Source organism: Pungitius pungitius, chromosome 18, assembly GCF_949316345.1.
Source record: "Pungitius pungitius chromosome 18, fPunPun2.1, whole genome shotgun sequence".
Classification (NCBI taxonomy): domain Eukaryota; kingdom Metazoa; phylum Chordata; class Actinopteri; order Perciformes; family Gasterosteidae; genus Pungitius; species Pungitius pungitius.
The window spans coordinates 1,226,463-1,244,520 of record NC_084917.1 but is presented as its reverse complement, the minus strand read 5'-3'; the positions used below and the strand labels follow the sequence as shown (position 1 = coordinate 1,244,520).

At 48.0% G+C, this 18,058-nt stretch overlaps 1 protein-coding gene across 1 annotated transcript in view; it reads left to right on the top strand.

Moving 5' to 3' along the window:
• ttc28 (tetratricopeptide repeat domain 28) overlaps nt 1–18,058 on the top strand; it is a 41,782-nt gene that overhangs the window by 814 nt on the left and 22,910 nt on the right. The window contains 1 exon segment of the mRNA XM_037484251.2: nt 971–1,345. Within this exon segment, the coding sequence (XP_037340148.2) occupies nt 971–1,345 (375 nt within the window).

Genomic DNA, 18,058 nt, shown 5'->3' with positions numbered 1-18,058 from the left:
GTGCATATGAAATAAATTGAAATATATACGTTATTTAGCAACATTTCATTCATTTAACTGTGATCTGAACTTCAAACACAGTTCTTCTTGTGCACTGGCGTCCTCATAAGAAGTCGTGTCTCAGTGAACCTGCTCTGCTGGAGGTGGTGTCGGCCTGCAGAGGGTGGATGCCTGACGGAGTCTCGCTCCTGAGAACGCGCTCACATCCCAAACTCCTCTCGCACTTCATGCACAGCGAATCTAACCAAGCCGCCGGGGCCAAGTTTGAGGAATCCCTCCAGTCTGCATATTTGAAGTGTGTGTGTGTGTTTGCGTGTGCGTGTTTGTGTGTGTGTGTGTGTGTGTGTGTGTTTGCGTGTGTGAGGGTAATGCAGAGAGAATATGAAGGCCCTGGCGAACACTCCGGTGAAAAGACAAATTTGGAATCACCAGATCAGGGAGGGAGGCTCCAGAGAAGGAAAGCTTAGCGAGTTTGAATGAGAAGAACAGAAGCCTCTACCTCCTCCTCTTCCTCCTCCTCCTCCTCCTCTTTCTTTCCCCTCGGAGGAAGAGAACAGAAGGAAAGTGCTGCAGACGTTGTCCCATTTGCCAGCAAACCGCAGCATCGTGTCATGCAAATTAGTTCTGCTGAAGTATCGGTGTCATCTTTTTAAATATATTTTTTGAGAACTTATGTAACATGATCCAGCGAGGCGTTCACTGGCTGCTGTTCATCAACGGCCAGTGAACGCCCCAATGATTGACAGGTCTCTACCGGAGACGTAGACGTCTTCAGTCCAAATATGGTCACTTCCGGTTGAATGTTGAATGTTTCAAAACGCCGGCCCTGAAACCAAAAGGTCACCATGACGACGCCATCTTCTCCTTTACTGGCTGTGGTATTCAGTTGGAATGTGAAAATTGTCCCTGTTGATTAATCATTAAGATCAATAACCAATGTCTTCTTTCCTCCCCCCCCTTTGCTCCTCAGTTCTCTCTGTTTGGTTCTCGCTCCGCCGGCAGGACCACCAACCCTCCCTCCTCCATCTCCTCCACCTCCTCCTCCTCCCCCCCTGTGATCCCTTCGTCCCAGCAGGAGAAAAGGGCCGAACTCCCCCCCGCGGCCCCCGCCCCGTCCGGCCTCAGCAAAGCCGAGTTCCTGGAGCGCGTGCGGCGCAGTAACCAGGCCTGCCAGCAGGGGGAGTACGCCGAGGCCGTGCGTCTCTACGGCGAGGCGCTCACCGCCGACCCCCAGAACTGCATCCTGTACAGCAACCGCTCCGCCGCTCACCTGCGCCTGGGCCAGTACAGCACCGCCCTCGACGACGCCATCAAAGCACGCCTCATCAACCCCAAGTGGCCCAAGGTAAGAGCCGCCGCCCCCTGAGAGCTGCATTCCCTCTTCTGACACTTCGGATACTTAAGGGCGGGGCTTACTGTGATTGACATGTTTCCCAAAAGACCATAAAGCAGGGGTGCTTTGGGGCGGGGCTTACTGTGATTGACAGGCAGTGGAGCCTCTCAGATCCCCCGATGCTTCTGGGTTTTAATCATCTCTATTCCTCTGTTTGATTTGACGATCTCTAATTGGCTGCTCAGAATAAAAACAAGTCTTCGTTTCCCTCGTCTCTCCCGGATCACATGGCTTGCTCGGTGCTGCGTGAGGAGCGATCCACAAACGTCTCCTCGTGGGGTGAGGTGGTGCTCGGGTGGTGCTCGGAGGCTCTGCTCTAGTTTGGGCCCATGAGCTGATTGGTGGTGATCAGAAGCCACGTCCTGATCTCTGATGATGTGGAATCACATTGATTCATTTAACAAACTCACAGCCTCGATTCATCAAGTACTTCTTCACCCTGGAAACGGCTCTAACGGCACCAACTGAAGGGAGGGGCGGGGGGGGGGGGGCACCGTCTGGACGTCTGGGGCCGGGGCCAGATTCAACTCCACTTCCCTTCTCTGTGCGAGAGAATGGACGGAAGTGTGTGTGTGTGTGTGTGTGTGTGTGTGTGAGAGCTCTGCACGGCTGTTATTTTGTTTTTCAAACCCTGGTGAGGCCTTGGCCCGAGTTTAGCATTTAAAGACAATAACAGAGGCAGCATTCCTGTGTGTGTTGTGTGTGTGTGTTGTGGGGGGGGGGGGGGTCACTGCTGCTGCATTCGCCGTGGGTCAAACTCAAGGTCGAAGCTAATGAAGTAGCGACGAGAGCGAGTCCTTCAGAGCGACGTTTGCTTCTGCTTCACTTCTCTCTTTTCTTTTCTTTTGTTCTCTGCTGCTCGCCTCCCACAGTCTGTTGGCACAACACACACACACACACACACACACACACACACACACACACACACACACAGTCACACCTCCATGGGCCATGGGAACAGAAGGGTGTAGCTGGTCAGCACATGTTTGTGTTCTTATCTGAAACTTCTTTGCACTTTAGTGGCGTTTTCAGCTGAATCTTTGTCTTCTTGTTCTTTTTGTTGCTTTGAGAAAATACTTTTTGTGTCTTTGTGATTCAAATGAAACCTGCATCACAGAAGTGAACCTGCAGCCCCTTCCCCCCCCCCCCTCACCCCCCCTCCACACACACACTCTCAAAGAATAAAAGCTGATGTTTAGGTGGAGGAAAGGCAGAACCTTCGAGACACGAGTCCGGGTGCAACATCCCGACAAAGGCCAAGCTACGCCTGTTTACCCAGAAGGCCGAGCGGTCGGCCCAGGCTTCCCCTGTCATTAGGAAACGACTCTCCCACCGCGAGGGAGGGAGGGAGGGAGAGAGAGAGAGAGAGAGAGAGAGAGAGAGAGAAAGAGAGAGAGAAAGAGAGAGAGAGAGAGAGAGAGAAAGAGAGAGAGAGAGAGAGAGAGAGAGAGAGAGATGCTTTTAGAGACCAAAAGCAGAGCAGAGCAAAAACAATAAAAGTCAAATATCTGATAGGAAGGCGCTTATCAAGAATATGTATATGTAAGTAAGTAATAGATTTATATATATATATATACTTGGTATATTTATAACTTAGTGCTTTGCCTGCAGACAAACTACACTAAGTAGAAAACTCTCAACGTTACGCTGCAATTAGCTGGAATTAAAGGTTTAAGTTGGGTTTTAAGAAATCTGTGTCCCTGTGTGTGTGTGTGTGTGTGTGTGTGTGTGTGTGCGTGTGTGTGTGTGTGTGCGTGCATGCGTGTGTGTGTGTGTTTGTGTGTGTGTGTGGGTGCGTGCGTGCATGCGTGTGTGTGTGTTTGGGTGTGTGTGTGTGTGTGGGTGAGAGGGAGGGGGGAAAGTCACAAGTCCCTCAACAAACCCAAAGAAAGAAAAGCATTGTCCACGTTGGTGATGATCGATACACAAACATCAGCTGACACTTTGATGGATGGATATTGTATTTATTCATAAACGTTGTGCTTTATTGATGTTAACGTGTCTTATGTTGATAAGCCTGTGTGGACGCCTCCTCCTCGCTCTCCTCTGGCCCCCACTGGGGGGATTTGGGGTGTAGTTACTAACCCGATGGTGGACTGGTACCTGAACGGGTGGATCGCACCTTCTAATCACCCCAAATGACACACTTTCCTTTCCCTTTCCTTTGTTGTTTTTGGAAACTTCCTGCGTGTGAAGAAGCGGCGCGGCCACTAGAGGGCAGCACCTCACACACAGCTTTCCCTTTGTCGCCTCATGTGATGACCCTCCATCACATGAGGCTCCTGCAGCTCACAGACCTGCACCACCCGAGCCCCCCCCCCCCCCCCCCCCTCGCACAGATGAGCATTCTCCTTCTTTAAGTGGTGTAAATCATAGTTTCTCTCCTCTCTTCCTCTCTCATTAGCAGATGGAGCTCCTTCTCACCTGTGATGACATGTTTGCATTAAATGGAGCACATTGGCTGTTCCTCACCCAGACGTCTCTCTCTCTCTCGTAATGAGGTTTGATTTCAGCCCAGATGTGAAGCAGCTCTAAATTGCCTGGTGTTAATCGGCGTAGATGTGGCGCGTGGGAGGCGTAAGTCCAACCGGTGCTTCTGGTCGTCGTATTCTGTCAGTTATCTGATCATCGGGTCACAGCTCAACACTTTATTAGAAAATGAAACAACAATCCAACTTTAAGATGCAAACACCCATCAGGTGACCAACATTTGGTGCATTTCTCGGTGCTGTGCGTGCGTGTGTGTGTGTGTGTGTGTGTGTGTTGCTATTTTCAGTCAGGGGGGTTGAGGTTAATATAATCCCTGGAGTGTGTGGAGGCGGATGGGGGGTGTTTGAACTTCAAAGAGAGGACTTTTTGTGTGTGTGTGTGTGTGTGGGGGGGGGGGCTAAAGGGTTAAAGGGGGCGGGGTTACATGAGCAGGTTTCATATCCGAGCGTATTATTCATTTTTACTCTTAAAATGATTCATCAGCTGGAATCGTTGAGTCATGTGACCCTCATTGTTAATGACGGTAATGAGTCCTGCGTGTCATCGGGGTAGATGGTCATGTGACCAGCGTGGGCAAAGCCTCGTCGTTTAAGGCCCTTTCTTTCACTCAATCATTTATAAACCTGATTTTCTGGGTCGAATGTTTTCGCCAACTTGTCACCATGGCAACAATGGTTCAAATGATGGATTATCTTTGTTCTTTTGTAAAATGGTTCTTATTTTCTCAGTGTAGGAGCGTCAGGACTAACAGAGTTCAAAGGTCGTGGAGGTTAATTTCTGAATTTACTTAAATAACAACAGCTGTTTTACCTTTTAGGAGGATTGTGAGGGAAAAAATGCTTCAGAAACTCAAGAAGCTGTTGAACTTTGGAATGAAGACACTGCTCATATTTCACTGATGGCAGCTGGACGTCTGAGTCCTTCTACTTTCTACTTTCTACTTCCTAGTTCCTAGTTCCTAGTTCCTAGTTCCTAGTTCCTAGTTCCTAGTTTCTGGGTCCTAGTGTGTAGTTCCTTGTACAGACTTTAATCTTTTGTATCGATTATTTAACCCACAGACATTCAAAAGACTTCAGTGGTTTTAAATCTTTGTCACATGTTGGTTACAGTAAATTTAGACAGAAGGTTTGAAAATAAGAACAAAAACAACTGTGAGTCAACGAAACCAAGAAAACATCCAAATAAACGTGTGAAAAGCTCCTCTGTTTGAGAACGCTGCTGCCCCCTTTGACCCAAACTCCACCCCTGCTCCATCACCGCTCCATCATTGCTCAATCACCGCTCCATCCCTGCTCCATCATTGCTCCATCACCGCTCCATCCCTGCTCCATCACTGCTCCATCCTTGCTCCATCATTGCTCCATCACTGCTCCATCCCTGCTCCATCCCTGCTCCATCATTGCTCCATCACCGCTCCATCCCTGCTCCATCATTGCTCCATCACTGCTCCATCCCTGCTCCATCATTGCTCCATCACCGCTCCATCCCTGCTCCATCACTGCTCCATCACTGCTCCATCACCGCTCCATCACTGCTCCATCACTGCTCCATCCCTGCTCCATCACCGCTCCATCACCGCTCCATCACTGCTCCATCACTGCTAAATGTGTAAAAGTTGTGGAGCATCAAAGGCTGAATGAATGCAGCAGTCAGCACTTTGACAATCAGATGTAATTCTCACTTATCTTTTAACCCCCTAAAATAAGAAATTACATATTCATGGTTTTGAGTGAAACTCTTCAAAAGCGACATGTGCTTCAGGGGGAAGAATTTCACACGTCGAGGTCTCCTCGCTGATTTCTGAGAGTTTAGAGGAGGGAAGATTTACGTTTTGTATTTCTACATCTAGTTGTGTTTCTGTGTCAAGACGACATTTATGGAGCAATGAAACAACACTGCGTTAATCGGCTTATCAGTTATTTCTAGATATTTTATACCTCATACGTCTTAAGTGGAATTTAAATAAAAGTCCAACTAACCTTTCATTCGTTATTATTAAAACGGTTATTAATAATATTATTAAAAGGAGGATTCACACCTTCAGCGATCTGATAATTACAAAATAACAACCGGTCCAAAGGTGAGAACATCTGCACCTTCTCCGCTGCTGAGGAGGAGGAGGAGGAGGAGGAGGTGTAGCAGATGGAGGAGGTGGTAAGAGGATGGAGAAAGGTGGAGGAGGAAGAGGGTGGAGGAGGTGGTAGGAAGATGGAGGAAGAAGAGGATGGAGAAAGGTGGAGGAGGATGAATATGAAGAAGAGGATGGAGATAGGTGGAGGAGGAGCAAGAGGGTGGAGGATGGAGGAGGAAGAGGATGGAGAAAGGTGGAGGAGGATGAATATGAAGAAGAGGATGGAGATAGGTGGAGGAGGAGCAAGAGGGTGGAGGATGGAGGAGGAAGAGGATGGAGAAAGGTGGAGGTGGAGGAGTGTTATGTCAGCTGGTTAAATATGACCTTCACCAGAGTCCTGAGAGACTCTCAGTGTACAAGCATTCCACCAACAGCAGCACACGCTCTGTGTGTGTGTGTGTGTGTTGAAGAGCATCGAGTGTACACAATTTAATACCACCAGGCGCACACACACTGTGAGAGGAAGTGCACAGAAACACCTGTTCTTCTGGGATTCACTTCCTCTTGGACACAAAGGAGCCTGCAGCGTTAGTTTGTCACTTTAAAGTGGTTATTGTGTGTGTGTGTGTGTGTGTGCGTGTGTGTGTGTGTGTGTGTGGTGCACAATAGATGTAATAGAACCTGTGCAGAACACTGATACTGTCGACTCAAAGCCGACCTGAGTGTGATGAGGCTCCAACATTCAGAAGATGATTCTGTCAGGCAGGTCATCACACACACACACACACACACACAGATCCTTAGCTGTGAGAGTGCAGGTCAACAGTTCAAAGGTCAGAGTTGTCTGGTCATCAGCTGGGAGCATCTCTAAGCCTCCCTCTGTGGGTCCAGGTTCCTCAGCAGGAGTGTGGGGCTGCTAGAAGGATCTAATGCCAGGTGTTCAGAATAATGTGTGTGTGTGTCGATGTATAAAATAAAAGCCCTCATTAAAATCCTCCCTTTAACAGACACCTGGCGACTACTACAAAGCAGTATTTCCTGTGGTCCATGACATCACCTGCAGAAATGATCCAGCATGTTGACTTATGATCTTTGGATTCATGTGTTATTACTGTGACATCATACAGTAAGTTACTATCACTCCTTCAAAAGGGGTCCATTCCATTCTAAAACTGCAGCAATAAAGGTGTCTGTAAGGCAGCTGAACGAAGACCATAAACACACACGTAGTCAATCTGTGTCCCTCAGTCCAATGCACACGCACACACACACACACGCACACAGACACACAATACCAGTCACTACATTCATCACTGCCAAGGTGTGTTTAGTAGCCATTTTGGCTGCAGAAAGTGCTCCATCAAACTGGCTTTCCTGACATATGGTGTGTGTGTGTGTGTGTGTGTGTGTGTGTGTGTGTGTGTGTGTGTGTGTGTGTGTGTGTGTGTGTGTGTGTGTGTGTGTGTGTGTGTGTGTGTGTGTGTGTGTGTGTGTGTGCAGAGTGATGATGCCCGTCAGAGAGATGAGTACGACTGATATTTGATTTGACAAAGATGTGCAGCCTGCACTCGTCCCTCAGCTCCATCTCTCAGCCTGTGAAGAAAGGAACAGCAGGTTGAAGGTCAAAGGTCAAGGTTGACTTTGTTACCTTATCATAGAAATATTGTTGTTGGAGCAGAGATGCTGTGAATCAGAGAGACGTGTTAATGTATTAATGAAAGCCGGCCTGTGGCGTGTTCCCTTTGTTTGCTTCTTGTAACACGTTGTAAATGTGCAGCAGAGGCAGCAGCATCAAGCATCAACACACACGAGTACAACCAGCCGCTGCATTATTGATGTGTGATGATTTAACTGGTTGTCTCTGAGCAGAAGACGCCTCACGTACAACCTGACATACAACCACACATACAACCACACGTACAACCTGACATACAACACTCACGTACAACCACACGTACAACCTCACATACAACACTCACGTACAACCTCACATACAACCACACATACAACCACACATACAACCACACATACAACCTGACATACAACCTCACGTACAACCTCACATACAACCTCACGTACAACCTCACGTACAACCTCACGTACAACCTCACATACAACCTCACGTACAACCTCACGTACAACCTCACGTACAACCTCACATACAACCTCACATACAACCTGACATACAACCTCACGTACAACCTCACATACAACCTCACGTACAACCTCACATACAACCTCACATACAACCACACATACAAGCACACGTACAACCTCACGTACAACCTCACGTACAACCTCACGTACAACCTCACGTACAACCTCACGTACAACCTCACATACAACCTCACGTACAACCTGACATACAACCTCACGTACAACCTCACGTACAACCTCACATACAACCTCACGTACAACCTCACATACAACCACACATACAAGCACACGTACAACCTGACATACAACCTCACGTACAACCTCACATACAACCTCACATACAACCTGACATACAACCTCACGTACAACCTCACATACAACCTCACGTACAACCTGACATACAACCTCACGTACAACCTCACATACAACCTCACATACAACCTGACATACAACCTCACGTACAACCTCACATACAACCTCACGTACAACCTCACATACAACCTCACATACAACCACACATACAAGCACACGTACAACCTCACGTACAACCTCACGTACAACCTCACATACAACCTCACGTACAACCTGACATACAACCTCACGTACAACCTCACGTACAACCTCACATACAACCTCACGTACAACCTCACATACAACCTCACATACAACCACACATACAAGCACACGTACAACCTCACATACAACCTCACGTACAACCTCACGTACAACCACACATACAAGCACACGTACAACCTGACATACAACACTCACATACAACCTGACATACAACCTGACATACAACCTGACATACAACCTCACATACAACCTGACATACAACCTCACATACAACCTCACATACAACCTGACATACAACACTCACATACAACCTGACATACAACCTGACATACAACCTGACATACAACCTCACATACAACCTGACATACAACCTGACATACAACCTCACATACAACCTCACATACAACCTGACATACAACCTCACGTACAACCTGACATTCAACCTCACATACATACAATGTCATGTCTGAACACTGAGGCCTTTCGCTTCATTCCACTTGAGTCTATTTTTACTTGAGGAGGAGATCTCAGACCTCCTTTAACCCCTCATGGTGTCCTCTCACCGCACCCTGAAGAGCGCCGTCTCATCGCGTGTCGCACTTTATCCCGCGGCTGCTGTACACGGGTCTCGGTGGTACTCGGTGGTACCGGCGTAGTACTATGCTCAGTATTCCTGATGTTCTCATCATCGCAGCTTCTCCTCCATGGATCACACCTGGGATCAGACTCACTCATGTATGTGGCGCTTATCCACCATATGATCTGTGTGATATCACATCCATTGTATCATAATGTATTGTAGTAATACCCGTGTAAAAGTACTCTGAAGTCAATCATTCAGATTTTGACCTCAGTGAAATGCTGGCGTCCAAACATGTGAGAGGGTGATGTATGACTTTACCCTCTGGATCCATGTTGTGCGTGTTGTGTTGTGGAAGCAGTGCGTGTGAATGCTCATCACAGTCGAAGGGCCTCAGTTATTCTCATGAATCCTCAGTTCTTCTTGAGATGCCCCGATGGTTATTGATCGTATTTGGCTTTCACGTGCCGTCCGTGGGCGGAGTTTAAGAGGAGGCGGAGCTTGCTGTGTGTGTTACCTTACACGTTACACAAGCACCTCTTGACCTCCTGCTTCCTCTTGCACACAAACACCAGATCAAAGATGGACTGAAGTGCTGGTCTTTGCAGACTTCATGCCAGTGACCTCACAGGTAAACGTTGTTCCTGACTCTCCTCACGTTGAATCAGTACTTTTAACGTCATGTGATCTGCAGACCCCGCGGCTCATCGCCGTCACGCCGCTGATGACCACATTAAAGGATCCACGCCGGGCAGCGAGTCATGTGGTTCATTTGTGGAGGTTAGTTTGTTCTCTGGATGACTGACACACACCTCGGGTTGTGTTTGTGTGCGTGTTGCTGTCATTGCAGACGGTGGTCAGTGATCTTCATCCTTCACCACGATTCACCCTCAATGTCACTCGTTCCTTTAATTCCACACTCAGCTGCTGCTGTGCTTTAACCACGTTACCTTTACCTTTAGAAGTTCTTCCACCAGTGGAGCCTTTTCACAGGGTTTCACTAAATGTACCATGTTTGTGCATAATGGAGTTGTTCTTCAAACACATCGAAAGCTTTAATTTGTCAACGTGTCTTAGGTATTACGGTATTTTAATGTTTAAAGTGAAACGTGCACATTAATGCATCAATAATAATGATCCACACACATCAAACATAACGTTAAACACATTATAGGGAACATGTTTTACTTTGACTTTTAAGTACATTTTTCTTCAGTATGTCAAAATGGTTTAATTATTAGTGTGGTATTATAACTTAGTCATTATAAGTTATTAGTGTGATAATAGGATCTAAATACTTATTATTATGCGCGATGGGTTAACTTCATTGAAGTGGGTGGGGGTGAGAGAGGGAGTGTGTGTGTGAAGGGGGGGGGGGGGCAGGGGGGTGTTGGATTTCAGCTCCGTCGGTCCTCGGTTCATTTGAGTCGTCGGAGCCGCGGAGGCTGCTGCAGCGGACGGACGATGTTCCGCACGAACCGGACCCGGAGTTACCGGACAGAGCGGCGGCTTCCAGCGCCACTGTAACCGGGGAGTACACGACCGACCGACCGAGACCGACCGACCCAACCGACCGGGCGGGCTGCGCTACCGTCGGGGGCCGTGCGATGCCTTCTCCTCCGCCGCCTGCGCACCGCTCCACGCCGGCTACCGGGCGGACACTTTGACGCTGCGCGCGTCCTTTAGTTTTAGTTCATATTTTACAAATATGATGAAATGGCAGCCCCGGAAGAAGGTGAGTGAGTCCACCTCTTGTCTCCAAAAGTTGAATGTGGCGTAAAAGCGCGTCCCCCCCCCCGTGACACTTTTACCGGGGCGTAATAACGCGCGCGTCGTAGGAGACCCCGCAGCAACGCGTCGGTGTGGGATTATTACAAAGAATTCCATTAAGTCTCTTGGAGCGCAGCTTAGTTAGTGTGTGTGTGTGTGTGTGTGGGGGGGGGGGGGGGGGTGTATGGTATTCTGTGTCCCCCGGCACACAATGCGCCTCGTAGTCGATTAGTCGACTCATCCGTTGCTCTCGCTCATCTCTGCTCAGCATTCAGGCTGCACCTGTAATCCAGGTCCAACATCTCATACAGGTGTTCATGGTCCCCAGAGGGGGAACCCTGCTGACTTTGAGGGTCCTCTGACTGTCCCTCGGTCTTTGCTGTTGGGTGGATCCCCATCACATTCATGTTCCCCAGAGGATGAACTGTAATCCCATCACATTTTATTTTGGTAATCATGCCCAAAACAATATTCTTAAATGCTTTTCGGTGCATTATGGGTTATTTGTATTTGCTTAGTTTAACCGCCCTTCACTTATTTGTTTTAAATGGTTTTGTAACCGAGCTTTAAGGAAAAGAAAAGAATGTATTATTAGATGAGCTAACCACCTGTTAGCGTGCTGACGTAGCATCCACCTGGAAGGCGGCTCACAGATCAGATGGTGGCGACTTGTTGTTGTTGTTTGATGTTTTAAAAACCTTCTCCGTCTATTGAGTGTATAGTGATGGGGGGGGGGGGGGGGACACAAACTAAATCCGTCTCCAGCTCAAAGATCACAGGCGGAGAATGTGAGGCTCCATCTTCAAGTGGTGGATCCAGCTGTGGGGGGCTCCTCTCATCCCGAGAGGGGGGGGTTGGGGGGGGGGGGCTGGTAGGAGCAGGCGGTCAGCTGTTGACCTGCTAATAGACACGATGAGAGGAGAGGAGCAGCCAGCCATTCATCCTGTATAATTCTCTGTAAACAACACCAGTTGTCTGGATGTTTGGATTGTGTGTGTGTGTGTGTGTGTGTGTGTGTGTGTGTGTGTGTGTGTGTGTGTGTACACGTTGTTGTTGAATTTCTGCCTCTTTACTGTTGGTTAGAAGGCGAGCAGTGTTTGTAAAACTGAATAGAAACCACCTCTTGAAGGTGGAGAAGGTCACTGAGACGTTGATGAAGTATGGAGCAAACTTCTTTATTAAAGGTTTTAGTTCATTCTGGTCATTACTCACAGAACAGAAGGTTCTTTTATTCTCTTCTCTTTACAGACATTCATAGCGGGTCCAAAACTTACATTACAAGGATAAACGGCCCAAATTCCACTAGAACCTGAGCCACCAACATGCTAATGGGTGACCTTTGTGAGAACCAGTTGACACGCAGCGACCCAGTTCAAAGGTTTTCCTGCTGCTCTTTTGTGCAAGTCAACCTCCAGAGGCTGAGCACAGCTGCACAGTAAATACACACAAGGACTTATTGGTATTCAGTCCTCCTCTATTAATATGATATATATAAATATATATGTATACAATCTCATTTTTATATAGACATTATACGTGATAATTTGCTCCTTTTCCTTCTCTTTTCGTGGCCACACTGAATACATTTGCCTCTGAGGTGAGATGTTGGCAGGAATCCGCCTCGTGTCCCTCAGCGGCATCAGGTGGGAAATGCTTCTGTGTGTGTGTGTGTGTGTGTGTTTGTACACAGCTTTGTGCGTTCCGCGTGTGCGTTGCGAGGAAACAAATGGGATTGGACCAGTCGGGGGGGAAGAGAGAGGACGCAGAACACCTTTTAAAATGTTTTATTTAAATGAGCTCTGTGGCACTGGAATGAAAGATAAGCCGCAGTCATTATTCTGTCAGTGAGACACAGTGTGTGTGTGTGTGTGTGTGTGTGTGCGCACACGTGATGCTTTTACCCCTCTGTTATTTGTGTTTATGGGCGCTTTACATTTGTTATTTGTCAACCAGCAGCACGCAGGCGTTTAAACAAACGAGGTTCAACGAGTGGCCAATGGGCAGATTCTCTCTTGCATTCAGACGAGGCCAGGCTAGCAGTTTCCCTCCGTTTCCAGTGATTGTGCTAAGCTAAGTGAGCCCGCTAACTTTGACGCACAGCAACAAGTGGAGTCGATGTTCTTGGCTGGTCTCCAAAGGTCAATAGGCTTTGAATTTTCAGTGTCCGGTCGACATTTTTGGCCTTTTTCAAAAGAAATTAAGAAAAAGTAAAAAAAATATTGTCAAATTTGTTTCTCGAAAAAGTCAAAATATGTTAGGGTGAAACATTTAATGGAAGTTAATATAAATATATATTTTTATTAGGACGATTTTTTTTTTGAAAATATTTTGAAAATATTTTAGGCAAAATTAAAAAAAAACATACTTGGTCAAAAAAAGTTTGAAAAATATCTGAAAAAAGTTTAAAAAAAATAAGTAAATAAAAGTCAAAATATGTTAAAAAATGTTATGGAAATGAAAGAATATGTTAAGTCAAAAAATGTTGAAAATATGAAAGAAAAACCTAAAATATTAGATCCAAATGTGAAAAAAGGAAAATTAAAAATTCGAGTCACTGGCGAGAAAAACGACAGAAGAGGAACATCGGCTGTAAATAATGCGGGTAAAAAGCTGTGTGTGCGTGTGTGTGAGTGTGTGTGTGTGTGTGAGTGTGTTTGTGGGCAGGTGGAAATGTCACTTCTGAAAAAGCCAACTGATTTTTTAAAAATGTCCTCAGAGACCCGTGAGAGCAGGAGGACGGACGGGAGGTCGCTCCAGAACATGAGAGGTGGAAAACATCACAAACCTCTTTTTACAACAAGTGTGCTGGCCGCCCTTTCTGCACACACACACACGCACACACACACACACACACACACACACACACACACACACACACACACACACACACACCATCCAGTGCCTATAATCACATTCCAGAGCGTTTCTTCTGCTAAATTGAATGTAATTGGCAGACAATGGGCGTGACATCACAATTCACTAGCGGGCTCCTCTAAATTGAGTCTAAAGTGGGCCGCGCTCGCTGAGGTGCACCCCCCCCCCCCCCCCTCCTCCTCCCCCCCCCCCCTCCCCCCATACGCTAATGAAAAGGGATGGAAGGAGAGGGGAGAGGAGGGAGGGAGGTGTGCTACCTCTGGAATAATGAAGTGCCATTAATAATTATTGCGTGTGATCAACGCGTCTCTCGTCTGAATAAAAGGTACACAAACCAAACCAAGAAGAACAAAAGACAACAAAAATAAGGAAGCAAATACACGTTGTGTGAGATTATTGATGCTCCAGGACTACTGCTGCTTTTAAAAGGAATAAAAAGAAGAATCATCGCTCTTTATTTTTGTTGTTCAATTCTTCCCATAAATTATCTATCGGAGAATCTCCTGTTTAAACTTCCCTGCACATCTCATTAATATTTAAGGCTTATCCATTAAATATCTGAATGGAGACCTCCGGTGCTTTGATCAGGTCGACCTGTTAAACGTCTGAGCTTCATTCCTCCGAAACCTCCAAGGCCTTCGGGAGAAAAAGACGCATTCACTGGATGGATGTAATATATGAATATCTTCTACTCTAGCACACACACACACACACACACACACACACACACACACGTACAGCTCCCTTCACGGCTGCTGAAATAACAGTGAATCCTCTGCAGAAAGCGTCAGAAGATGGGAGATGATGACGTGCATGAGAATCCTTTCCAAAGAGAAGCGTCTTCTTTATTCCTGATTTAACCGCCAAGCCTCCGTGAAAAGGAATCATGGTGGCTTTTAGTTTAGCAAACGCACAATGATGTTTTAGCATTTAAAAGGAGTAAAGAATGCAGAATAATACACTAATAATGTAGAGAAATGAGAAAAGGGCTTCTAATACATCCATTCCTCTAATGAAAGAGTGGATTCATTGCTCAGGGCTTTGTTGCTTTATTAGAATCAAGAAGGTGAATAAAAGCAGTCAGAAGTAAAAAGGAGGGAACATGTTTTAAAATAAGTCCCTCTGTGGGCGGGTCCAGCTCCACCTGTCACTCCAACACCTCCCCTCCTCTCAGTGTGTATTTCTGTCAGTTTATGGTCTCAGTCTGAGTGATGAATCAGGGGCGGGGCCACCCGGCTGCAAAAACCATCATCTGGAGCTGAATTCTCATCACAGGGCGTCTTTCCTCGATGAATTGTGACGATCTGCGACCCCAGAGTCGCTGGGAGGGAGCTCTCTCCTCGCCGAGGAGGCGTCCTCCCCAGAGGAAGTGCCGGGGTGCGCTTGGTTTGATCGGGTCTCCCTCCTCGCACAAACGCCGCTAATCAACAAACACTGCCAAACCCCGGCCGACCGGATCTCATCCATGTTCTCCTCGCTTTGACCCTGTAGGCACATGTGCCCCCCCCGAGGGTCAAAAGGTCACTCAGCCAATCAAACGCAGCTCGACCCCCCCCCCCCCCACACACACACACACACACACATAGGAGATGCAGCAGAGGCCGGGTGAGTGACAGTCTAATTACCCAGCGACAGAGAACCCGAACCCCTCCACTGTACAGCAGTTAACAGGATCAGAAGGCCTCGTGCCCCCCCCACCCCCCCATGAGCATATTTTACATAGTGGAAGCTGAAGATGGGGGCCGATACGTTAGAGAGAACCGGAAAAGGGGGGAGAATTGCTTTTGGTCACTCAGGGAATAAACCTCGAGGTTAACTAGGAAGGGTTCTGTGTGATTGTGTGTGTGTGTGTCTGTGTGTGTGAGTGAGTGTGTGTGTGTGTGTGTGTGTGTCTGTGTGTGTGAGTGAGTGTGTGTGTGTGTGTGTGTGTGTCTGTGTGTGTAAGTGCGTGTGTGTGTGTGTGTGTGTGTGTTTGTGTGTGCATGTGCAGATGACGTGGGTAGGTAATAGAGGGAGGTGTGTCTGCTGGCTCTTCAGGTTGACCTCCAGAGGTCACGCTTCACAGGGAGGCTTAATCTACTGTACACTTCCTCACTGCAACTGTTACCCCCCCTTAGAGGGGGGGGGGCATATTTCTGTATTTATTAAGATGTCACAGAAAACCGACTTCAGCACCGGACAGCGCTCGTTTAGCGATAATTTTAAAACATGACGAGTGACGGTCTCCTTTCTTTTCCACCTGCTCTTTTCCCCTCGATCAGCATCCATCAGCATCACCCCCCCCCCCCCCAGCTGCAAGTGTTACGTCTTTATTGGTCCCACTGGAAACGGTGGTTAGGGCCACTCCAACTCAATTATTGCCACTGAGCCAGTAAAACAATGATAAATATTCATGCAGATTAACCAGAGGAGTGTTGATGTGTGTGTGTGTGTGTGTGTGTGTGTGTGTGTGTGTTAGTGTGTGTGTGTGTGTGTGTGTGTTAGTGTGTGTGTGTGCGTGTGTGTTACACTCAAACAACACCTGTCCGGTCCCGTCGTGTTCTCGTGTTCATTCACATTAGACCTTCACACCTTCATATAGAACCTGAGCTGTTATTCCATGTTCCTGATTCATCGAGACATTGAAGTGATCTTCTCACATGGTTCCATTTAATAAAAGGTTTTTCCCCCCAATGATGTAAAAGTATCCAACCCCCAGGGTTCTGCTCATCCTTCACACGGGGTAATAAGGTGCATTCCATCCTGCATGGGGAGGGGCTTTTTAACGACTCCCTCGGACCCCCCCCCCCCCCCCCCCCCCGGCTCTTAAATAATGATCTCACTCTCTGAGGTCCACGGCTAACGTGATGCATCACCTGGAGGAGGAGGAGGAGGAGGATGAAGGTGGACAGACGCTGCTTTTGAATGTGAACGTGAGCTGGAGCGTGTCCTGCTTCAGTCAGGAGGCTCTGCTCTTCCCTCTCAGCCTCCTCCGTCTCCAGCGAGGCAAACCAATGTGACCCCCCCCCCAGCCTCCCCCCCATATCGTCCATGCGGGGTCAAAACCTCAGTCATAAGCAGGTTGAATCCACTTTGAGTCCAGATGAGATGAAGCCGAGGTTTGAGGCAGATTGTCTGATTTGCAAAGACATCAATCTCTATCATGTCTGCTTTAAGTGATCCTCTCTCCGTCTCTCCGTCTCTTTGTCTCTCTGTCTCCCTCTCTGTCTCCCTCCTTGTCTCCCTCTCCGTCTCTCTGTCTCCCTCTCCGTCTCTCCGTCTCTTTGTCTCTCTGTCTCCCTCCTTGTCTCCCTCTCCGTCTCTCTGTCTCCCTCTATCTCTTTGTCTCTCTGTCTCCCTCCTTGTCTTCCTCTCCGTCTCTCTGTCTCCCTCTCCGTCTCTCCGTCTCTTTGTCTCTCTGTCTCCCTCTCCGTCTCTCTGTCTCCCTCTCCGTCCCTCTGTCTCTTTGTCTCTCTGTCTCCCTCCTTGTCTCCCTCTCCGTCTCTCTGTCTCCCTCTATCTCTTTGTCTCTCTGTCTCCCTCCTTGTCTTCCTCTCCGTCTCTCTGTCTCCCTCTCCGTCTCTCCGTCTCTTTGTCTCTCTGTCTCCCTCCTTGTCTCCCTCTCCGTCTCTCTGTCTCCCTCTCCGTCTCTTTGTCTCTCTGTCTCCCTCCTTGTCTTCCTCTCCGTCTCTCTGTCTCCCTCTCCGTCTCTCCGTCTCTTTGTCTCTCTGTCTCCCTCCTTGTCTCCCTCTCCGTCTCTCTGTCTCCCTCTCCGTCTCTCCGTCTCTTTGTCTCTCTGTCTCCCTCCTTGTCTCCCTCTCCGTCTCTCTGTCTCCCTCTCCGTCTCTTTGTCTCTCTGTCTCCCTCCTTGTCTCCCTCTCCGTCTCTCTGTCTCCCTCTCCGTCTCTCCGTCTCTTTGTCTCTCTGTCTCCCTCCTTGTCTCCCTCTCCGTCTCTCTGTCTCCCTCTCCGTCCATCTGTCTCTTTGTCTCTCTGTCTCCCTCCTTGTCTCCCTCTCCGTCTCTCTGTCTCCCTCTATCTCTTTGTCTCTCTGTCTCCCTCCTTGTCTTCCTCTCCGTCTCTCTGTCTCCCTCTCCGTCTCTTTGTCTCTCTGTCTCCCTCTCCGTCTCTTTGTCTCTCTGTCTCCCTCCTTGTCTCCCTCTCCGTCT